General features: G+C 40.7%; 1 protein-coding gene across 1 annotated transcript in view; it reads right to left on the bottom strand.

Moving 5' to 3' along the window:
- Window positions 1-24,799, bottom strand: part of DMD (dystrophin) — a 2,144,806-nt gene that overhangs the window by 1,226,302 nt on the left and 893,705 nt on the right. The window contains exons 15-18 of the mRNA XM_054973282.1: window positions 22,067-22,246; window positions 17,837-18,012; window positions 12,787-12,910; window positions 9,666-9,753 (exon numbers count right to left, since the gene is read on the bottom strand). Of these exons, the coding sequence (XP_054829257.1) occupies window positions 9,666-9,753; window positions 12,787-12,910; window positions 17,837-18,012; window positions 22,067-22,246 (568 nt within the window). The remainder of the gene's footprint in view (window positions 1-9,665; window positions 9,754-12,786; window positions 12,911-17,836; window positions 18,013-22,066; window positions 22,247-24,799) is intronic.

Consider the following 24,799-nt stretch of genomic DNA (forward strand, 5'->3'; position numbering starts at 1 on the left):
TAAATCACAAATTAATTTAGCTCAAGGGATTTTGTAATGATACAATGATTGAAGGGATTTTGAAAGGATGATGGATGCATAGGTCTGTTGCTTCTCATAATCTCTAAGATGATGGGCTGTCTTAAATGAAAACGTAAGATTGGGAAGTTGATATTGGAGGAAAGATACAGAATAAATTAATAAATTCAGTACATCAATTAATAAAATAAATAAAGTTGTCAGATGCACCCTGTTTATCTGCCATGTATGTTTATTGTACTCTGTGTTATATTCTGAGCCTCTGAGAATGTGTGAAGGAATAACTGTGTAGCTGTGAATTGCTTATCTTGCAAATGGCTACTTTCACTTTCTCGGCTGACATGGGAAAGTGTCCTTGAAGTGCTGGTTGGAGCCATATCTCCCTGAAACATGGAATGAGCTCATCTTTCTCTTCCCCTCCCCCCTCCCCCCTCCATCCTTCTAGGCCCTGCACACCTAAATTCTAACGGTCCTTATCCCAGGGTGGGAACCTTGCCCTATAACTAACATTGCTCTCCCCCTTTTCGTCACTTCTGCCAATGCTGTAGTCTGAGTGCAATGATACTGATGGATCTCTAATAAAGAAACTTTAATTGGACTCTTGGAGTGTCTACGTGAAGTAACTGGGGATCTAACTGGCAGGCCCCGACAAAAGTCATAAAGATACAAATAAATTCAGTCTTTGGAATTTAGAGGAAATAGATTAACTAAAACATTAATAATGATTATTCTAGAGAAAGAGAATGTATGATCTAAGGATAGGGATGTCAGACCCCCACCAGGGGTGGGGGATCTCCCACCCCCCCACACCATGCTACCAAAACAGGCCAATTTTTTGCCTGGATCAGGCCTGTTTTGGGCTGCTGTGGAATGCAGGAGCACTCCCACATTCCGCAGCAGCTCAAAACGGGCCTGACCCATGCCAAAACAGGCCCAAAATGAGCCCGATCTCAGCCAAAACAAATGAGTTTGGGACCACTGTGGAAGGCCGGAGAGCTTCCGTGCTCCGCAGCGTCCCCAATCTGGGCCCCTGCAGAGTGTGGGCATACTCCCAGTGGCCACGTGATGAGTCACTTCCCAGAAGTGATGTCATTGTGCTTGTGGGAGCACATGTGCGCATTTCACATGTGCGCACCCCGCCACCCCCATAGGTAAGTGCCAGGCCCCAATTCCCCACCGGGAGGTTGAGGGGGGCCTGGCAACCCTATCTAAGGAATGTGTTGGCCTCCTCCTGAAAGTGAGATTCCAAAAACAGAAATGTACTATAAGAGTGATTCCGCACACGTTGGATAATGCACTTCCAATCCTCTTTAGAGATCATTTGGAACGGATTTTTTTGTGTGCGGAACGAAAAATCCACCTCAAACAATTGATAAAGTGCATTGAAAGTGCATTATCCAACATGTGCGGAATCAGCCCTTCTTTGGAGGTCACAGGCAGAGAAGGATAGCTACAACATTTATATTGCATATGAAAAGTACAGAATGACAATGAATTGCTAAGACTCCAGTCAGTATCAAAACACAAACTGCTTAATGTATCAAATAAATAAAAAGTGGAAAAACTAAAGCATGCTATGCCATTCCATGATGGCAACAAGGTGGATTAAACCTGCTCATTTTAAGGAGAACATTGATCAGAGAGAAATTTGAAATCATTGCTTTTCAATTCCTGGCATCTCTAAGGATGTCAAGTAGCAGGTGGTGGGAAAGACTTTGCTAACAGTCAGAGTATGCAGTGCTTAGCTCAATAGTGCAATGATTGGACTCAGTATAAGGCAACTTCACATGTGCTTATGTTTATAATGTCTTCCTCTTACATATTGCATGAATGTTCTCTCACTTCAAAATAATATTCTTCCAAAATGCACGTTAAACATGATGCATGTAACTGTTTAAATATCAGAGAATTTAAACATTCAGTTTCCATTTATTTAAGCCAGCATAATGAACTAATTCATGGTTTGCTACCAAGTTATATATGTCAGAACATTGCACCATGCTTCGCACTAACCATTAGTCATTCCTGCATAGTAAGTTTGGGAAAAGTACTGCCACCTGTGTTATACAAATGCAGAACTCTTGCCATCAACACTACATATGATGAATAATGCAATGCCCATTCTGTAGTAATATATTATAATTTCAAGGTTAATGGCTCATAAATTGTTTCATATTTTATATTCAGAACAACCCTTGATATCAGCAGTGAATAAATACATTGTGCCCAAAGGACATAGAGATCAGTACCTGAAGTGCCTTCATTAATTTTATTGCATTGTGTACTGTGCATAACAAATTGCGTTAAAATCGTTTTAATTGTTCAGCTCCTTATATGCAAACTCCTCAAAGCTGTCACTTAATGGGAAGTATACCTTGTCAAAAGTATTTATCACTAGCTGTGCTGCAATGTCGAACAATATGTTCTAGCTGTTGACTTACATGGATGTTCAGAATGGCAACTTACAATGAGTCATGATACTAGATTTCTTTCTCATTATAAGTTGTATCATTGCAAATTCATTTTTTATTCATTTTGATGCTTCCCAGAAATGAGCATTCATTTTAATACAACAAGCACTTCATTCCGAACGGTCACAACTACCAATCATCTTCACTTACTTCTACACAGATTTCAATTTGGAAGGGATTTTGAAAATTCTCATGTATAGCTTCTATTGACTTCTTCAATAAGGCTGCTTTCGATTACGTGGTTTCAAAACAGCAGGCATGACCCCCAAACCAAGCATTATTTGAATTTCTGGACATTTAAGATGGAACCTGAGGCAACAATTAGATGCTAAGTTCTGACTATCATCATAGACAACAAAAGCAACTAGAGTTGCGGGGCACGCTTAAAGGCAAGGGGTCCAGAGCAGAAGAATTACGCACACAGCTTTGTTGGATGAAAAAAAGGCCACAACTTTATTGGTTACAGAGGAGAAAAGGAGCATTGGCTGCGTAGGGCATGGATCCCAGCTTTGGGAGACCCATCTGCCAGCCGATGACCCTCTCACCCCTTCAGCCCGCCTGCTGAAGGGAGGACCCTGTGGGATGACGGTTGAGGGGTCCACACTGGACAGTAGCATCTGTGTGAGTCTCTCATCATCTGTAAGCAGGCATGCCCTGGCAGCCCTCTGAGCTGAGCCTGTCGCTGCCATGCCTGGTCCAAGATCCCTTATGGGGATCCATAGTCAGAGTAGTTCAAAAGTGGAATCAGCTGCCTAGGGAGGTGGTGACCTCCCCTTCACTGGCAGTTTTCAAGACGAGGCTGGATGAATACTTGTCAGAGATGCTTTAGGCTGATCCTGCACTGGGCAGGGGGTTGGACTAGATGGTCTGTATGGCCCCTTCCAACTCTATGATTCTATGATTCTATTCTATGATCCCCATCTATGGGGAAACAGACCCTGTAGGCCCTGTTTCCCCCCAAGGGATTGGTGCCCAACGCTCCAAACAGTCAACCCCAAGTTGTGACTATTTAATACCTTAACAGAGAGACTTTTCCAAGAAGTCTCATTCTTTAACAAATATTTTAACAGTATGCCTGACATTAACAATGACATCTAACCCTAGTCTAATACAGAAACCATTCCTGACTTAAATGGAACATGAAACCAGTGAAACCAGAAAACCTGGAACAAGAGCGGAGGGTGGGAGGGGTTCACAGTTCCAGAGCTGACTGGAGGGCTCTTGATTCAGCCCCGGCATAAATAGAATGGGGGAGGACCTGAGGGAAAACTTCTTCCTTCAGGTCCAGCAACGGTCCCCCATTCAAACACCCACCCAGCCAATAGATTGGCTGGTTGGGAACACAACCGTGTGGCTTGGCTTGGAGCCGCACACAACGGAGCTCGGGCTGGCAGGGGAAGGAGCCGCTTTTGCTCTTCCCCCCCATTACCTGTGAACCCTGCTAACGCTGGCTCCGGTAAGAACGGGGCTGGGGGCTTGTCAGGGAGAGCATCTGTTTTAAATGCAGAAGGCCCTAGGTTCAATCCAACCTGTTAAAGTCATTGTTCCCCTACTTGGAATTAAGAGACGGACACAAGTGTTGGGTTTAAGGGCCACTTTATTAGATTAACCTCAGCATGAACATTAACCCATAACTGCAGCAAGGGTAAAAGCAGTACAGGTCAAGCCACAGGGTCACCCCTGGACCTCCACCTTGACCTGTCTGGATGAGCCCCAAAGCCAGTGGATGACTAGGAGACCCAGCCGGCCAGGCAAATTGGTTCCCCCCTTTCAAGCTCCTAAGCCTCAGCTGTACAGCAGTGAGGAAAGGTTTTGCACATGGGGTTCCTCCAGGCAGTCTGCCCACGCGTGCTGGCAGCCATCACAAGCAGTACCAGCCGCTCCTAGCAGACCCCTCTTCCCCACCAATAGGGAAGTGCCAAGGGTGCTCACTGGCCCACTGCCTCTCACCAAACTCTATCCTGATAACACTAACAAGCACCATCCCCAAGCCAATTTCCTCCACTCAAGTCCTGGTGCCAGGTAGGTGAAACACCCGCCATCCCTTTTCCAATTTGGGGGGGAAAGGGGGCGGGATTCCTACCTGGCTCTGAATACAGCAACCGGCTAATCCTGCACCAAAAACAGGGTGAGGAGGGTGGGCCGAGCATTGAACACAACTGAAGCCGGGCAGGCAGAGCCGCCTAAAGAGGCTGCTGGCTCCGCCTCCCAGCAAATACCTGGATGCCCAGGAATTGCTCCACTCTCCCTCCTTGGAGGGGAGCAATGCATGACCCCCTCGAGCAGCTAAAGCTGCCAGGAGGTATGGCCATAATAGGTGGGATCCAATGATTCCTTCCCACTAAGTAAGGAACAAAAGGAATGCTTTCTGTAATGGAAGGTGCCTCCCTCCAAAAGAAGATTTCACACTTAGTCAAAGGAAATATTGATTCAATCCCACTGGATTTAGGACAACCAACATCATACTTTTAAACAAGTTGGATCTGGGTTCCCCCAGAATAAGAGGAATTATTCCAAATATCCTAAACTATAACATTCATATTCAGAATTATTCTTAAATTATAGCATTATTCAGTGCTGCAAATATTTACAAATCCAGATTGCACATTCCTAGTTCTCCAAAGTTATGTAAATAACTATCCATAGGAGCCACTTCAACTCAGGGAAAAGGTGGGGGCAGGGAGGCAGGAACCCCCTCCTTCAACCATGCCACCTCAGTTATAGAACATTGCTTTTAAAGTGCTAAATTAACCAAATGTGGAGAAATGGGTCCCATAGGGAGTTTATTTCTGTAACTTTAAGCTGCACATGCTCAAAACTAAAAATGTGCAATTCAAATTCAGAAATATTAAGAAGCACTAAATAATAATTCATTGTAATAGTTAAGAATAATTCCAAATCAGATTTTTATTGTTCTGGATATTTAGAACAATCTCTATTATTCTGAGCCCTATTGACTTCTATAGAAAGAAGGCTAGGCTACTTGCAAGAGGAGGAAATGGAAACATTCCCCAGACAACCTGGCATCAAAGGGGTAGAGTCAGAGAGCTCAGTCAAAAAGAGTCCAGTAGCACCTTTAAGACTAACCAATTTTATTGTAGCATAAGCTTTCGAGAATCAAGTTCTCTTCGTCAGATGCATGATACAGAGCCTGGTCAAATACAGAAGAGGAGGGAGAGAAGGGGAGGAGAGAGAAGAGGCAATTAGGGGGGGAGGGGGAGGGTGCAACCAAAACATTCCTTTGCTAGTATATGTAAACATCTCCTTTTGGTGTGTGGATCAGTTGGCTTCAAAGGAGTTTGCCCTGTTAGTTTGTAGCAGCCAAACAGCTAGACCATCTAATTCCAATGCAGTATGAGCCTTCGATAACCACAGCTCTCCTTGCCAGATGCATCTGACAAAGAGATCTGTGGTCCCCGAAAGCCCACGCCAGGTGCCACTGAGCTCCCCCAGACCCCTCCTCTGTAAAGGAAATCTGTTACCTGTGATAATGTGATAACCATTCATAGTCCCTATTCAGTCCCAGCTTGACAGAGTCAAATTTGCATATGAATTCCAGTTCAGCAGCCTCCCGTTGGATTTTGTTTTTGAAAGGTTTCCGTTGAACTACAGTGACCTTTAAGTCTTTGATGGAATGTCCTGGTAGATTGAAGTGTTCTCCCACTGTTTTCTGGATGTTGCCATTTCTAATGTCAGATTTGTGTCCATTTATTCTTTTGCGTAGAGGTTGGCTGGTTTGTCCAATGTACAGAGCAGAAGGACATTGTTGGCACATGAGGGCATATATCACATTGGAGGATGAGCAGCTGTAAGAGCCAGAGACAGTGTAGTTGATGCTATTGGGTCCTGTAATTGTATTCCCTGGGTAGATATAGGGGCACAGCTGGCATCTGGGTCTGTTGCAGGGCCTGGTACCTGTGCTGGTGACTCTGCTAGCCGATTCATGATTGTAAGTGAGAAGTCGTTTAAGGTTGGGGGGCTGTCTGTAGGCAAGGAGAGGTCTTCCACCCAGGGCTTCTGAGAGAGAGGTATCATTTTCCAGGATGGGTTGTAGCTCACTGATGATACGTTGGATGGGTTTGAGCTGGGAGCTATAGGTGACAACCAGTGGTGTTCTGTTGTTAGTTCCTTTAGGTTTGTCCTGGAGCAGACTGTTTCTGGGTACTAGTCTGGCCCTGTTGATTTGTTTCTTCACTTCATTTGGTGGGTACTGTAGTCCCAAAAATGCTTGTTGTAAATCTCTTAAGTGGGAGTCTCGGTCGAGAGCATTGGAGCAGATACGGTTGTAACGTAAGGCTTGGCTGTAGACAATAGACCGAGTGGTATGTTTAGGGTGGTAGCTGGAGGCATGTAGATATGAGTATCGGTCTGTGGGTTTCCAGTATAAGGTGGTATTTATTCGTCCATTATGTAGTTGTACAGTGGTGTCCAGGAAGTGTACCTGTTGTGTAGAGTGGTCCAGGCTTAGGTTGATAGTAGGGTGAAAGTTATTGAAGTCCTGATGAAATCTCTCAAGAGCTTCCTTACCATGGGTCCAAATGATGAAGATGTCATCCAGGAATCTTAAGTATAGTAGTGGATGAAGACTTAAAGGTCGCTGTAGTTCAACAGAAACCTTTCAAAAACAAAATCCAACGGGAGGCTGCTGAACTGGAATTCATACGCAAATTTGACTCTGTCAAGCTGGGACTGAATAGGGACTATGAATGGTTATCACATTATCACAGGTAACAGATTTCCTTTACAGAGGAGGGGTCTGGGGGAGCTCAGTGGCACCTGGCGTGGGCTTTTGGGGACCACAGATCTCTTTGTCAGATGCATCTGGCAAGGAGAGCTGTGGTTATCGAAGGCTCATACTGCATTGGAATTGGATGGTCTAGCTGTTTGGCTGCTACAAACTAACAGGGCAAACTCCTTTGAAGCCAACTGATCCACACACCAAAAGGAGATGTTTACATATACTAGCAAAGGAATGTTTTGGTTGCACCCTCCCCCTCCCCCCCTAACTGCCTCTTCTCTCTCCTCCCCTTCTCCTCCCTCCTCTTCTATATTTGACCAGTCTCTGTATCATGCATCTGACGAAGAGAACTTGATTCTCGAAAGCTTATGCTACAATAAAATTGGTTAGTCTTAAAGGTGCTACTGGACTCCTTTTGATTTTGCTACCACAGACTAACACGGCTAACTCCTCTGCATCAGAGAGCTCAGTGTCATCTAATTGGTTTTGCCACGGTTATGCCAAGGGAACAGGGGAATGGGGTAAGAGCAAAGCCAGTCTGTACACATTAAACCCTGGAGCAGGCACAGATACCAGAAGAAGGTACTTTCATATTGTTTCTTTCCATCTGAAAGATAAGCATAGCCCTGCAGTCCACTGCAGTCCATTTGCTATGGATACTGCAGTCTTCTGAGTCCCTTTCTCCAAGAGATTAACTAGATGGTAGATTAATAGGGAAATTTTAATTAAGCTTAGGCCATTTGGGGGTATATCATGCATAAAGATAAGGTTTGTTTGATAGATATACATAAACATATTTGAAGAATAGTCTATGTACATCTGTGAAAACAATGCTGGGCTTCTGTGACATGCCCTCTTGCCATCCCTTCTCTTCTTCCAGTTGGTACTCCAGTACAGTGCTGGCTCTCAACTGTGCTGTGCTTTTGGGGTAGCTCTCACCCACCACTGTCTGTTTGCCTATCTGCCAGTCTCCCTGCTAGTGCTGCCCACAGATTTGCCCACTCCCCACCATTATCTGTCTTCTGCTCCACTGTACCATGCCCATTGGTGCCCTGGTGGCATTTGCATTGTTTAGGATTCCTGTCTAAATTGCAAATATTTCCTAATGCCTGACACTGCTGTCTGGCAACAGTGACCACTGTTGTATGCATTTACCATATCTTCTCAACTCTATGAGGTTGGCATAGGAACTAGAAAATGGTCCCGCCCCCGCACATGCACACACCCAATGACCCTTACTCCATGCCCAGAAGATGTCAAAACACTATCAGGATCCCCCGTCAAACTGGCCTGGGGAAAATTGCTACCTGACCCTAAGGTGGTGATTGGCATTATGCTGAGCAAGTACTAAGGGGCCACAAGAACTAAGCACTGATGTAACCCTTCCTGCCTTCCATCTCATGATCTGCCTAGGTTCACAGAATCAGCATTGCTGTCAGATGGCCATCTAGCCTCTGCTTAAAAACCAAAGAAGGAGGTTTGAAGTCAATCTGTGGACTTCAGATTAGGACTGCACTGATTTAACTCTAAACTAGGGGTTGGATCCAATCAGCTTTTCTGTGACTGAAAAAGGACAGAGAGAATCTCCTTTGGCCACCAGAATAGCTATGCTGAGAATCACAGAACCTGTATGTATACTAACCATGTAGGATGGGGGCTGTAGTAGGTAGGAGACTGAGTGAAATGAAATGCCTATAAATAACCAAAAAGATATAAAGCACAAGGAACAGATACATCATATGTTTTGGTAAGAGTAACCAAAACATAAGACAACATCTTTTTCATGTGTATCTCTTTGATCCCAACTTCTCTTTCCTCTTCCCTGCACTGACATCCTCTACCCCATCATACGTCAATTTTTGTTACTTCTCTCCAAGTATTTCTATCACTTGTTTCTCCTGCCTTTTATTTCATGCTATACCTCTTCTGTCTACTTGTCTGCTGTCAATTATATTTTTAAAACTATACCCTCTACCTATATTCATTTTCCTTAGTCCCACAGTGGAACCACAGCCTCATTCCAACATCTATGAGATGCATTTAAAGAATAAAAACAATCATCTCAAATAATTTAAATGAACTGCAGTTTTTCAAAGTTTTAGGACAAAGCTCCCCCTGCCCAACATATCTAAAGTTTCAGACCAACAAATGAGATTGTACACTTAAGGAATATTTGTGGATCAAGAGCAGCTTGTTAATAGTTTGGGCCCTACTTGGAACAGTGTGTTTTTAACTATGTTTTAGTTCATGGTGCGAAATTTCAAGTGTTCCTACTATTCTAATTAAAAGATAACATTCAGAAGAAACATAAAAATACAATCCTAGTTTACTCTTCCATTTAGGAAGTGCTTTGCTAATATAATTCATGTGCTAAATATGAACCTGTGTGTTCATCGAATCCCTAAGAAGATTATCTAAATCAACTGCCATGTAATTACCATTCACCATCTGCTCCATCAGGGCTTCTGCTGATCTGCTGGCATCTTGGAGCTTCCTGTGCTTCTCAGGCTTTTCTCGTTCTATGGCCTACAACATGAGAGCAAAGCTGAATATTTTATAAGAGAGTTTTCAAAATGACTTATGCCAGTCTAGTATCTAGTCCTCATGGCTGCATAAGTATGCTTTAAAAAGCAAGAGCAGTATCTTAAAAATGGTGAGAGTAAATGCCAACTTCCCAGAAAATTTCAGCCTTCAACTTCCTTTCCACTGATCCTATCTTTCTGCCTTATCCTGCTAATATTATACTAATACTGGCATTTTAAAGTGGCAGGGGAGGGAAAAGATATGTGCTAAATTCTCTTGATTGTTTCTTGAACACGTCTTCTTGGGTGGCTGATACTCCCCTTGAATTTCATGTTTGGTTGGTGTCAGGGTTTACATTTCCCAGTGGCTCTTCACTATGGCTAAAGCTATGCAGTGTAGGACAAATGATACCAAACTACAGTACTCTGTGGGTAGTACAACAATAAACATTTAATGCCAAGGTTGGGCCTCATCTTCTCATTGGAAGATGAGGGTGCCGCTGACACCATGGAGGATGAAATCCAGAACCTTCTGACTCCTTGGGGCTGTCAGGGAAAAGCAGCCAGCCATGCCTGCAATGCCAGAATCCCAGAGCTGGGATTGCCAGGTCCCCTTATCCTCATGGGGGTGGCGGGACTTGGCATTACCTCTATGTTGTCCTCGTGCACGTACAAACCACACATGCACTCCCAGCATGGTGCAATGATGTCACTTCTGGGAGTCACATCTTTGCACACGCCCTGGGAGAGCTCCTGTGCTTCACGCTGGGTTGATTTGGGCCCCAAACAGGCCAATTCTTTAAGAATTGGCCCAGCACAAAGCCCAGGATTACTCCCAGGGCCTGCACGATGACATCATTCCCATGCCTTTCCTCCCATCGGCTAGGTGAGTGGAGGGGCAGAGGCTGGGAATGGGGCATCCCCCATACCCACCAGGGGACTGGCAACCCTACCCGGAGCAGAAAGTAGGGTCGAGGTTGGGGCTACTAAGGAATCCACTGAGAAGATCTGCCTGTCACCAAAGATCCCATGTCAACCACAGAAACCAAGGAGGTATAGCAGAAAGGTGACAGATGGCAGAGTGCATGACTGATTGCCTGGGGCCTTGCCTCCATCTACAAGGCAGTAAAAGATTGGATTCTACCATGAGGTTTTGCAGGATGCTGTACAAGTTCCAGCTGTAAGTGCCTGCAGGCTTCAGGCCACTATTACAGCTACAGGCACTAACTCCTATAAATAGCTATTGTTTGGCCCTGGCAGTTGTGAGATCAATAGCTCTGTGAGATAGTGCTTGGCGGTTCAGCCTGCCCTGTCCACTCCAGCCTGCCCCTGACTTCCTGATAGATTGAATCAGTGTGCATGCACCATTACTAGCTAAGAAACAACTCTCAGGCTGCCTCAGCAATTTTTTGAGTCTGGGATTTCTTATTCACTATATATGTTATTTGTCTTAGCAACATTTGAGGGTTCCCACTAATAACAGGTGTTAACTATCTTAGCATACCTAGTGAATAGGCCCTGTGGTTTTTTCTGATTAGATTTGAACTTTTCCTAATTACATTTCACTCAGAACTTTCTCCATTTCAAGTCCTCCTGATCCGAGTGCATGCTTGTTTATAATACTGCCTGCATAAACGTTTGCACAGTGAGAATTCACTACATCTGAAGAAAATGCAATCCACAAAATCTAATTCACAAGGTGCAATCTATAAAATCTATTATTCTTGTTATTCTTTAATGCATTGGTTGCAAGACTCCTGTTTATTTTTCTAGGCAGTTCTGAGAAAGCTTGTAAATACTGAGCCAATTTCAAATCAAGCCAAGGGGATCTCACATATCACTAAACTCATCTGCTGTATCCCTGATAAAGAATAAGGATACACAATTACCAGGCCTTTTCTTCCATGTTACCTGCAAAGGGGGGGCTGGGTGGTGCAGCTGGCAAGCATTTTGATTAGAAGCAAACAGCCCAAATGAACTGCTGCTTGTAAGCCTGAGATGCTTTCTCAGACACAGAAAAGTGTTATTACTATTAAATTATTCTTCTAAGATTTGAATTATTTTAATATTTTAAGATGCAAATAAGAAATCATTTATAATACTATTTTATACAACTTATTTTCCAGAAGAATAATATGCCACTCTATAATTATATGAAATAGCATAAACCAAGATAATAAAATTTCATATTCAGCAATGGCTCAGTGCCAATTATGGAAGTACTTGCTAATTTAATATGCTTTTTTCATTCTCAAGTAATAAAATAAAAAATTAAACATAACTGGATATAGCCAAGGGCTTGAATCCATCTGAACATTTCAATGGATGGAAAGATTTCTGCACATGGTGAGCGAGTTTTTCACCCTTCTCTTCCAGCTGCAGCCTCAAAATGCCCACTCCCACGCCTATACTTGGGGATCCTTTGTCTCCCAGAAGCATCATTTCAAGGGGCATTTGGGATGCAGTGGGAAGAGGAAGGAGAGAAAGTCACATTCGGGGAGGAAATGCTTCCATCCACAGATCCTGTCACTGAAGTCACTGTCTTTCAGTTCTAATACAGTTTTCAATAGTTGATAGCCTATTAGACTTAGAGGGCTTTCATTTAATCCCACTCCCCCATCATCCGGTACTCAGAAAACAGTTTTCATTTAACTGTCATAGGTTATCATCATTGAAAGACATTTCCTCCATTCCTTGCTTCTGTTTGGAAAGCTGGGTTAAAGATATGATTTCCAAAATTCAGTTCTTTAAAAAAAATGAGTGTATAAAATAGTGAATTTAATTGTAAACAACCAATTGTACATTTTAATGGCAGTCACTCAAAAACACACTTACCAACATTGCATTATTAGTATTTAGGACAAGATGGCAGTAAATTATCTCTTATATCACCCTCCAAGCATGCCAGTTAGTTATTTCATTTTTAATTACTGTTTGGTGGTTGAGCACAGACTGTGCTTCCATGGACAGAGATTGTTACGGCTAAATTCTTTTACAAAACTAATACAAATGGGTAAATATAGAAATATTTTCCTACATTAACTCTTTCTTTAAGGTCTGACAGGTTTCCTTCTTTTCTGTATATTGCAAACTCGGGACTTTGGAGCACAGCTTCTGAACGAGTCATCCAACTGTGAAGTTCTGTTGTGTCAACATCAAATCTGATATAAGCAGAAAAAGAAAATGGTTCTTATAAAGTTAGTTGCTTGACTAAAAACTTAAAACCAGATGTTTAAAACCAGAAGTATGAATAAAAAGAAAAATTTATCATAACCCTCAGAAAGAGAAGGCTGTAAATTGTCAGCATTCCAACAGAAATCCCATTAAATGGTTAATTATAAAATGTCAGTTCTCTGTAGAAATATACAAATGCATTCTACTTTAAGGTTCTGTCCTGCTTTTAAAAACAGATGCAGCACCAGTTTCATATCATTGATACATTTTTTAAAGAGTATATCTTGTTATTTTTTCACAGTATATGAAACTAGTGAGGTTTTCAAAAAGCAAATATATGTGGATGATCCATTTCGTTAATTGGGTTCAGTTATTGCCATTGAATGGCATTGTTCTTTCTGGGAATGTGAGAAATATCCATGATTTTCTGTTTTTAAGATGACAATTGCATATTGTAGGTTAGTGTCTCAAACAAGCAGTAGCTTTATAGTTTTAATGAATCCCCAGGGACAGAAACAGAAAAGTGATGACAATATCCAAAATTTTGAGACATTAAGCCATCTCTGAAGAACAGAGAATAGTGTGCAAAAGCAGAGCTTGTTTTCTGGAATGAAGCACAATCACCGGCTCTTTAAAAAAAAAAAGGGAACTCTGAACAGCTACCTTGTAGCTTTACCCTAAAAAACTGCAAACATTTTACTACATTTTTTACAGAGCAAATTAGGATATTGCATAGCTTTCCCCATTCAAAAAGTTGTGTCCTGAACAGGAAAAAAAAGACTGAGGTTACTTTACTAAAAACTTCTGTGCTGAAAAAGCTGACTAGTGCTTATGGCCTTTATACCTCCATTTCATGATTCAAACATCTCAGAACTAAATCAGCAGCTCTATCAAGATATATGAAAAACTGAATGTTGCAGTCTTACACTGAAATGTGTATGACTTAGGTTACTGGCCAAGTCAATACTTATGAAACTTTCCTACTGTCCTACATGTTCTTGTTATAATACCCCTCAAAATGATGATATTGTAAAATCGTATATCCAGATCAGCCTGCCCATGCCATTGATTTATACTACCTTCTCTATTCCCATGTTAAAATAAGCAATAATACCACCTTCATGAAGTTGTCATTTCTGTGTATCATGATGAATGTCTTCATTATTAGAATCGAACTCTGTCCATATATGTGTTGCCTGTCCCCCAGGGAAAGTGGAGGGAATCACATCACCATCTAGTCATTTCAGGTAGGGATGTGCAGAACCCCACCCCACCCCGCAAAAAAAACCCTGGAAAATCTGGAGGCAGGTTTCAGAGAAACAAAACAAATCCTGGTTCCCTGAAATCCAGGTAAGATTCTCTAATCCAGTTTGGTAAGATTAGAGAATCACAGATTTATTCAGCCATTATTTTCTATGGAGAAATCTATCCGGGGCTATTGGGGGGGGGCATTTTTCAAGAAAACTCCACCAGTTTTGCAGGGAACCTACTCCTGACTGTCTTCTAAAGACTCTCTAAGTTTCAGTAAGATTGTACCCCAGGGTCAAATTCTGTGGGTCACTGAACCAACTGCCCCCAGCCACTCTCCATTGTTTTCTATAAGGGAGAAAAATCAAAGCTGACTCCCACTGCAGAAGCACACTGGGACAAGGATGTCATTGCCAGGGCCCATTCTCAAATACAAGCTTAACATACAGAAAGCCCAACAGAAACAAACTGATCCCCCCTCCAATCTAAGTGTGTGTAAGCTGTCCAGCCACTGTCCATTGTTCCATATGGTGGGAAAGCTTCCAACCTGGCTCCCAGGCAAAAATACACCAGGACAAGGCTGCCACTGGCCAGAGGCATACTCCCAAATGCAAACTCAACCCAGAGAAAACCCAGAGGAACCAAACTGAAGCCAGGGAATAGAATCTCCCCCCCAAACCAAAGTGAATCAAGGGAACCAATGACCAACTTCAAAACAGAGAAGCATATCAAATCATGTCTTGTAAAAAATGCAGGAGAAGCCCAGGAAGGAGCCAGTCTGAGGCTGAAGCAACATTTCCCAGATAAACCCAGATAAAACCTGGACTCATCAGAGGGTCTGGATCCAGGATCTCACACTGGAAGCAGGATTCTCAGATTTGATTTGGTAAAGCCAAATTTAGCCAGAACGGCAAAAATATGGTATATTTTCGAAATCCCAGACCAGTATCACTCACCCCTAGTTGCAGAAGCAGCATGGGACCACATCACAGGAAAGGAGCCCCAAGGAATATATCATGTTATTCAAGCAGGAGACATACTGTACTTTTCCCTAAACAAACTATCTGAGAATGTTACCGGCTAAAATTTTGTACTGATATTGTGGTAGTGTGAGAAGACTACAAATATTATTTCCAGATTTCAGTTGTGTACTGAAGAATAAGAATTCATCCATCCTAAGTAAATCTTTTTTTAAAAAAAAAAACTTTTCTTTTTTAGCACTATCTTGAGTTTTGGCTGTCACTATACCAGCTGCTTATTTTTAAAGTTTGAGATATATCAAAAATGCACTGAATGTGAAGACACTAGATGGAGCAACTATCCTGCTTTTTAATATGTCTTTCCTTGCTTAGAAAGATAGACATCTAGCTTCATCTCATTTTCCTTGTGATGTAAGAATGAAAATTTAAATAATATTGTCTTCTGAGGTGAATCATTTACAAGTATTAGATAGGTAGTAAATACCAAGGGTAGATTTTTTAGACACTCTATCACATATATGCTATTTTATATATCTCACAGGGAAAAGAAATTATAGTTCTCTATTAGGAAACCTCTGAGATGCCCTGAATAGAGACACTGGGATCTCATTATACCAGCCTCATACATGAAATGCTGGATGTGAGAAAGGATTTGGCCAAGATAATTGCATGGAGATTTTGTAGTAACTCTCTGGAGACTGCCAAATACTGTTTCTGCCTCCAATCAGTTCTGGGTTCTTACCTTGTACTGATCTTATGGGGAAAAAATAACATCCTGTTGTAGCTTTATTTCGATTTCTTTTCACTACCCACTTAGAGTGGTTTTCAGAAGATAATAAAGAGCTGTCAGTCTAATGTTCAGCCATTTCCCTACTCTGATGGTGGCACTTCCTCTAACATTTGAGAGGAAATTGCACATGCTAACTTTAGTAGCTGTGTCTTGTTGCTATAGCTAACAGATCCCCCCCTGCACAAGTTTTCTTCATTTGTTACCAAGAAGAATTGGCAGCTGAACTCACTTGTGCACTGAGTTGGTTATGCTCTAAAGTTGCTTTTAGTTTATTGGGGCAGTGTAAAACCTTATGCTGCAGCAGAGGGTAAGATCCTGGATGGATCAACACAGGTGACTTATAAAAAAAATATGGTGAAAATCTGAGCACTCTGGAAAATACACTTATAGTGCAATCCTAAAATGAGTTATTCCAGTCAAAGCCCATAGACTGGAGTAACTCTGCTTAGGATTGCACTGTTATACAGTGAATATGGTCCCTGTGTGAGCAACACACTAGCATCTTCTTTCCCTTTCCCTGTGCCAGAGAACAGATGCCAGGCATAGGGCCATCACCTTGGTTCTGAAGCTCATGCAATTTTATACAAAATTCCGCTTTTATATCCCATAGATTTTAATAATCACGTTAAGCAATTTCTTCCACTGAAATCAATGGCAATCAAAAGTGCCGGGCTTTAAAAACTCTAGCTGAACCAATGTCTCTTTCAACTATCTATTCACAGAGAACAGATTGTTTGCCTTAGCAAAAATATAGTAGAAGAACATAGAAAAACAAAGTATCATTTTTACTACATACAGTATCTTACTATGAATCATGGTTAGCAGACCATCTGATAAGATTTAAGAATCAGAACAGGCTACTGTAAATATGTAGTTGCTCTCAAGACTGCCAGTTCTAGGTCTCAGTCCCAATTTGATCTAATATTAGGAAGTATAAACTATTTTAGAAATGTTTCTTAGTACCAGCCCAGAAGCTCTTCCCTACCATATTATAGATTACATATTACAGCTGGCATAGTTTGAACAAAACATTTTCTAGACTTCTAATCCTTAACTCTTTCTATTTTTTATTTTGTGGCTAGATATTCTGCTAACTAAATTCTTTCTTACAGGAAAAGAAATCATAATCCAATTAAGTTGCATACTAAAACACGGTGACCAGGACTGTCTCCTCTCTGAAACTCACTGAACCTTCTAAAAATTTTCTGGAGGTGGGGTGTTGTTTTCATGAACAATGAAGGGAGCAAAATGGTGATCAGCAGAGGGGGAGGGAATCACCAAAAATCAGCTTCCTCTCTGTCAGCAGAAATATTGTTCCACTTGTATCTACCCATGTATTATTAGAAACATGTATGAAGCAAACTCATAGGCCTGATTAACTGAATGAATTACTGAGTTACAAAAAACTATAAATGCATAGGAGGGATGAGGAACTGACTCCTCAAGTGTTAAATTAGTACAAAATTTCATCCTTTCAGAATTAGGTCAATGTTTTATTCTCTCTGATTTTGTGACATAATTACTTAACTAATGCTGTGATGTCATCATGTGTTTAATGTGATCCCTAACTGGCTACATTATATTGCAAATGAAAACTACTATCCTATTTTTTTAATTAGTTACGGCAAGTGTCAAGAAGGAAAATAAACATGAATGTACAAGCACAATAAAAAAATAAGCTTTTGGGGACTTTCAGACAACATCTCCACTCACATCCATCCCTTTCTTTGCTCAAAATGGTTGCCTTTAAACATTCTGGTTCTCTATAGCACTAAAACAAACTCTGCTATACTGCAAATAGTAGATTAATGGTTTAGTGATGTTAAATGTTTCCACTTATAAATTTATCTTGATTTAAAATAACCATTCAAGCTTTCACTTTTTCAAACTCTCACCTTTTTCTGATTTCTGAATCCACAACTATTTGTCTCTTCTTGTGGGGCGGAGGTGGGGGGAGCTCCTCTTTAGCATGCTTAACCAGAATTTGTTCCCTTGTAGTCACCATAGTTACAGTTTCCATTACTGTTGTCTGTGTTAGTGATGTCTGAGAGGTAGCAACAGCCTGTGAAATCTGTGAGAAGTATTGAAACAGAGGTCACACATTGCTTGAAAGGCAAGACTCTTTGGAGTGGCAACAGAAAATGAGAAACTGCTCTTCCTTGTTCATGGGTGGACTTTCAAAACCAAACCTCTCTGTAATGAGCTCAAATCAAATTGTTTTATCTGACTCATGCTAGGTGAATAAGACATATGAAAAAAATTAATATCAAAATCAAGAGGAAGCCTAAACAGAATATATTAATGATGCTTTTTATACCAAGTCAAGCAAACAATGGCAAAAATCCCACAGTTCAGTTTGGAGAAATAAATGAGAGAATATGTGTGCAGTCATAATTGTTTGCTTCATAAGTTGCCGATTTCAGCCTAGGGCACCTGAGTTAGAAACTAGTTGGAACAAAAGCAGCCATTGTTTTTAATAACAGTTTATTTTGCATGAATTTCTAAAATGTTCTCTGCTCATTTATATTAATGTAACTGTGGCATAAGTGAACAGAAAAAGGAACATTATCCATGGCACTCATGATGACTCTTTTTCCTTTACACCCAGGAGCAACATCATCTATAAGAACATAGCCAACTAGATACATCTCAGCAGTAGAGCATGGAATGGGTTCTTTCCACAGTGCTCATCCCTTTGAAATTGCTCCTAGTCTTGCCTGAAGCGCTTCTCTTTATAAATACAAATGTTTCAGCAAAGTTGCTCCTATGATGTTTCCTGACAACCTCAGAACTGCAATACAACAGATGGGGTAATTCAGAGCTTGTGTGCGCTAGCAGATCAGATGTGATCCACTCACCTAAACCTTCAACTTTATAAGAGAAAAGTTAGCGTGAGCCAAGAAGTGCAAGGAAATCTATAGAAACTATTATAACGGTCTGTATTCCATTTTCTGCCACTAACATTATGGGATCATAAACTTATGACTGTAAGCATTAAGGCCTCTAGTAAAATTTAAATTCAGGAGGAAACATTTAAGCATAGAGGCAGCTCTTCTCCTAACAATAAATGCCAATGCTCAAGAAAGCCTCATCTCTAGGATGGAAAATTCCTTAATATTCAGCTAGAAGTAGAATGAATATTCTCTGTTTTATTTCTTTTTTTCATTTATATTATTGTCAATAGTTTCAGTTCTCTGTTTTTTGCTGCTAGTTTAGTAGATTCATTTGTAATGTGTTGTCTGTGTTGTATATTAGAATTTAAATTTCACCATACATTTTCTACATAAAATGAATGTACACGGTATTTACAATACAATGTTATGTAAATGCATAATTTTTGTTTGTGTGTGTATTTATGTATATGTGTGTGAGAGAGTTAACTTCTTGATGCATAAATATTGTTAAAAATGCATACACTTCATGGGGATAATTTGTAGGACAAAGTAGAAAATAATTTAAAAATGAAGGCTCCTGGGCTTGATTTGTACAAAGGAAAAGTAAAATATAAACAGTGTTTTGAGTTTGGGGTTGATATAACAGGATAACAAATTCAAAATAACCTCTAGTTTCTCAAGCCTCTGAATCCTGATTTTTAAATATTTCTCTTTATCCTAAGAAAAACATAAAGAGATTCTGCAGATTCATAGTCAATTTGTTCCAGTATCTTGTTCCCACAATGTCCAACCATATACTCGAGAAGGGCCACAGTGGGAGCACAGAGCTCAAAATCACCACCAGCTGCTGCCCCTTAGCAACAGGCATTCTGAAGCATGCTGCCTCCAAACATGGAGATTCCATTCAGCCATCATGGTTAATAGCCATTGACAGACTCAACCTCCATCTCTTTTCTAAACTTAAAAAAAAACACTCTTCAATGCTTCCTTGTAGTGAAGGTATTGCATCAGATGCTTTATTCAGCTCTATGATACTTTTCTGAGATGGAGTGCCAGAACTGTTCACAGTAGTCCAAATGTTATTGCACCATAGATCTACACAAGGGCATTACAATAAAGGTAATTTAATTTTCAGTCCTTTTCATGATAATTCCTGGCATATCATCTTACTTTTTCACTGCTGCTACACACAGAGTTGATGTTTTCATTCAGCTACCTACCCAAGAGCTCTTTCCAGGTTAGTCAGCGTGAATTCAGACACCATCAGGATATATTAGAAAAGAGATTTATAGTTGTTTTGCCCAATGTACATAATTAATTATACTGAACTTCATTTGCCACTTTGTTATTCATTGATCCAGTTTGGAGAGACCATCTGGAGTGGGTTGTATATGGACCATAGCACTCCAGTCTTTTCATATCTACACTAGCTCTTAATTTCCTTTGAGGCCCAATTCAAGCTGCTAGTATTGACCTTTAAAGTCATATATAGATTGAGGCCAGCATAATGAAGGGCCATCTACTCCCATATTAATCTACTTGACCACTCCAGTCATCTTCAGAGGCCCTGTTTTGAGTGTCCTCAAACATCTGAACCTAAATGGGTAGCAGGGCCTTCTCAGTCATGGTGCCAAAACTTTGGAATTTTCTCCCAGGGAGATTAATCTGTCTCCCTCTAACATTGTCCTACACCAGCAGGTGAAGACGTTTTTATTTGGTGTTCCCTCAATAACTCTTAGGAGCCCTTTTCCATGTTTGTGTGTTTTTATATATTTATATGTTATGTATTTATACTGTTTTAACAGTTTTAAATATATATTGGTTTCTTTTTTATTATTTGAAATATGTTAATGCTTGCCTCCTTGGGGACTCTGGATAGAAAGGTGGTATAGAAATGTTTTAAATAAAACATTTTATTATGTTTAAAATAAAATATGTAACAAAACTTGGAGTTCTTCAGAATCTTCTCACTATTGTTCTATTTAAAATGATTAATTATTAAGTAGGTTGGGTAAGTAATAGCCATTCCTGGAGAACACCCATTTTCTTACTTCCTTCCATTGTAAGAACATTATACTTATTCCTACTCTCCTTCTCATCATTTAATCAGTTCCTAATCCATGACAGTACTTGTCCTTATTCCAAACCTCTTAGATTTATTTAAGACTATTTGGGGAAGGATTTTTTCAAAAGCTTTCTTCAACACTGAGAATTAGGACTAGACATGGGCACGAACCACATTATGAACCCAAAAAAACCATGAACCACCCAATCTTCCGTTCACGATCCAGCGGTTCGTGAGCGCCTCGGTGCATTCTTCCGCAGTTCGTGAAGCCAGACAGTCAGGCACCATCAATCAATTCCCTTGGAAATGGAGCCAGGGGAATGCCTGAACTCTGTCTGCACTCCTTCTGTCACCCTGGAAACCCAAATGGAAGCCCAGCTTACCTTGATCGGCAGGTCTTCCTTCCAACCATGGAGCTGCAAAGTGGTTACAACCTGGGAGAAGACACCTGGGGGAGGGAGGGGGAGGGGGTGTTCTGTAGCCATGGGCACTCCAATCTCATCCCTGCAAACCCTGATATGCAGCTCTGATGGCCAACCACAGACCACCTGTGTTGCTCAATGGGACCTCAGCTTATAAAAAGCAGTGGGCTCCCAAGCTGGGTTTCACTTTCAGCAAGCAGTGGAGTGTGACAGAGCTGTTGCTTGCTACTTGCTAGCCTTTGGGGAGAGAGACAGAGAGAGTTTAATTGGAGCTTGGATCCCTATTGCAATCTTGACCAAACTTGGTTAATGGCTGGAGGAGAGCTTGTTAAACACTCCCCGGGAATATGGGCTCTCTAATTCCAACGGGGGCCGTTCTGACGCCCACGAACCACGAATTGGTTCGGCAATGGGAAAAGTTGGTTGTGGTTTGCTGGTTCGGGTTCGTTGGCACCGAACTACAAACCACCAGTTCATTAAATTTTTTTGGTTCGTGCCCATATCTAATCAGGACTCCTCAGAAAAGGATGCCCATATGCTGTAACATTTTTTAAAAAGTATTCTTATTCTCTGAGCTCTATTGCTCTAACCACTTTTCTCCAAGTGAAGAAGGCCATGCTGAAAATAAACTTAGAATGATAATCTTTTCAAACTGTATGCCAAACTACACCAATACCACTTCATGCACTTCACCAGCATATGACTTAATTGTAATGAACTGTCAAAGTAATAGTTATGACAAACCTGTTTAGAACTGCTTTCTAGCTTCTGCACAAGGCTCTCCCAGAGCTGGGCAACATTTTCCAGCCAACCTTCCAGCTTCTGAGACAGGGTTTTATTTTTTGCAGCTGAAAGGAGGTCCTGGCTGAGTGAGATCAGTCTATCCATTGTCTTTCTCTTGATCTCCAGTTCTCCTTTCAAGATCTGTTAAAACAAAAGAAGTCATCCACAAAATAGACTATTAGTTAACAAAGAGTGCATCTGGTGCATCATAGATTGGGAAAGAGCTGGTAAAACCATTACATAATGGAAATGAGCATGTTTGTAGAAAGGAAGCATTTTTGGCTCCTAAACAATAGATATCTCTCTTGAAGCAATAAGGTTTGAGATTAGGACTGGAGAGCAGACTCTCTGGAATAGAGAGAAATGTAGTTAAACTGATGCAATCTGATGAAGACACACACCTTTATATGTGTGTGTCAGTCTGATGAAGATAGCATAGTAATATTTTAAGGAAGATGAAAAAATGTGAATATTAAAAATGTGAATATTAAAAATGTGAATATTAAAAATAAGTTAATGCAAGTGCGTTGGCAATCTACATGCAAAGAAGAAAACGCTAAAGCAGATTTTATTACATGACCTTTTAACTAATTAGGTCCCAAAAGAGATTTAAAAGACAAGTGAAACTAACTTTTAAATGTTAATACAGATGAACAATACAGTGTAATTTCCCCTAATATAATAAGGGATATTAGTTGTTTGGGTAGGTTTGTCTGAATACCTACTAAATAGGAACCAAGACATTACAAAACACAATTCAAGATATGCATGCATTTTATATAAGAAATCTGTTTAGTAACAACAAGTATAATATTTGGTCTGAAGAAGTATTTATAGCCAGAAATGTTTATAATTAGAAAAATGGGTTCTATGGAATTTGTTTTCATGAAACCTTCTAAGCTACAGACCTCTAACAGATACACAGTCAAGGCAGTTTAGATGCATCTAATAACTTTCATGTTAAATCAGAGCCAGAGCTAAAGTTCTAAGTAACTGTTTATTCCTCCATGCAGTTTTTATATTTCTCCCCATAATTTGCGAAGATCAAAACTAATAATCCAGTACATTACATAAACTTCCTCCTACATTTGAGTATTATTAGGCTATAGAAGTAACATTGTTAGTAGCAGCCAAAGTTCAAATTCAGCAGCAAGTGATTCAAACCTCTATCCAAATACTTTTAAGGTCATTATGGGCTATATAAGGATTTTAACAAGTTGAAACTTTAATCCAGGAAAGACAGAAGCAATTATTCCAGGGTACATTGTCCACATGGTTTAACATGGTTCAGCATGTTCTCGACATGAATTACCCTAGCACCACATGATTTCTCATGAATCCTATGCTCCTAATTAATCCTAAAATTATTGTAGTGGCCAGTGTACTTTTCACCAGTGTGTCTCATCTGACTTCCTGTTGGTTTCCAGACCGAGTGCTGTGAAGAGAGACTCTAAAGTTCTTCATAGTGCTGGATCTGCATATCTTAGGAGGTACCTCCTGCTGCATATACCTGAACATACCATCAGATCTGCACTGAGAACCACAAAGGCACAAGGGCATACCTTCTTGTGGTGGTTAACTCTGGAACACTGCTGGCAGAGGAATATCTGGACATTCTCTGCTGGCTTTCCAGAATTTCGTTTAAATTGGATTATGCTGAAAGACTTTTACACTGGCTGATAGCAGTTGGAATTGCTTTTTCCCCTGCTGGAACTCATGTTGACATTTCTTTGGCCTTTTTAAAAAATGTGCTTTTTATGGTTTTGATATTGGTTTAAAATTTGATTTAAGTTTTCTGTTTTGGTTTTTTTTTTGTTTTAACCAGGCTGTATATCACTTGAGGTATCATCCTGATGGTGAATATAGTACATACATTTGACATAAATACATCTAAATAAAATATGGGAGCCAGGCCTTAATCCTTTGCATACCTAAAATTTGGAATAGCTTGAACAGCTTCATGAGAAGTTGTAGAAAGAATCAGCACAAAAATGATGAAAGACAAATCTGGTAATTTTAATATTTACCCCTTAACTCACTATCATAGTTGGTAAGTTCTAGACCTAGGAAGAGAAGAATCTATTTATATTTCCTTTGCTAGTAGTAGTAAGGCGATTTTGTTCACTTTTTTTCTTTTATAATCAATGGTTCTTATGGCAAGTCATTTTTGTTCTTTTTACAATTTGGTATTATGAGTTCTATCTGCACCCACATAAAACCCTAATACTCCATGTTTCCCAAGGTACACAGAGAAAGTAAGCATGCTCCTGCCTGGATTTGAATTCCTCTAACAGTGGACATTCCCTTTTGTCCAGGCAAGGAAAGCCTTTGGTTCTCAGTTGGAAGATGAATCCTCCAGATAGAGCCCAGCATCCTGAAGTCTAAACAAGAATATCTGTAACATGGTACGGCAGTAGTAAAAGACATCTGGGTCTACAGAGAGGGCAGGGGTGAACTTAGTGATTCTAGGGCCCTGGGCAAAAGTCCAGGATGAGGCTTCAGAATCATGGCCACCTCCCCCCTACATGCACCATGACCTCAGTGACCCCAGCTCAAAGGAGTGGCCCTTGCCATATGCAAACTTGGCAGGTGTGCCTAGTAGTGACTGAGTTGATGGCTGCCCTAACCCTGAAGAAGCTGGGGGCAGGTGCACCTGGTGGCTGCCAAGCCAACTGCTGCTGCTTGCCTGCCTCA

This window comes from Eublepharis macularius, chromosome 3 (genome assembly GCF_028583425.1).
Source record: "Eublepharis macularius isolate TG4126 chromosome 3, MPM_Emac_v1.0, whole genome shotgun sequence".
In the NCBI taxonomy this organism is placed as follows: domain Eukaryota; kingdom Metazoa; phylum Chordata; class Lepidosauria; order Squamata; family Eublepharidae; genus Eublepharis; species Eublepharis macularius.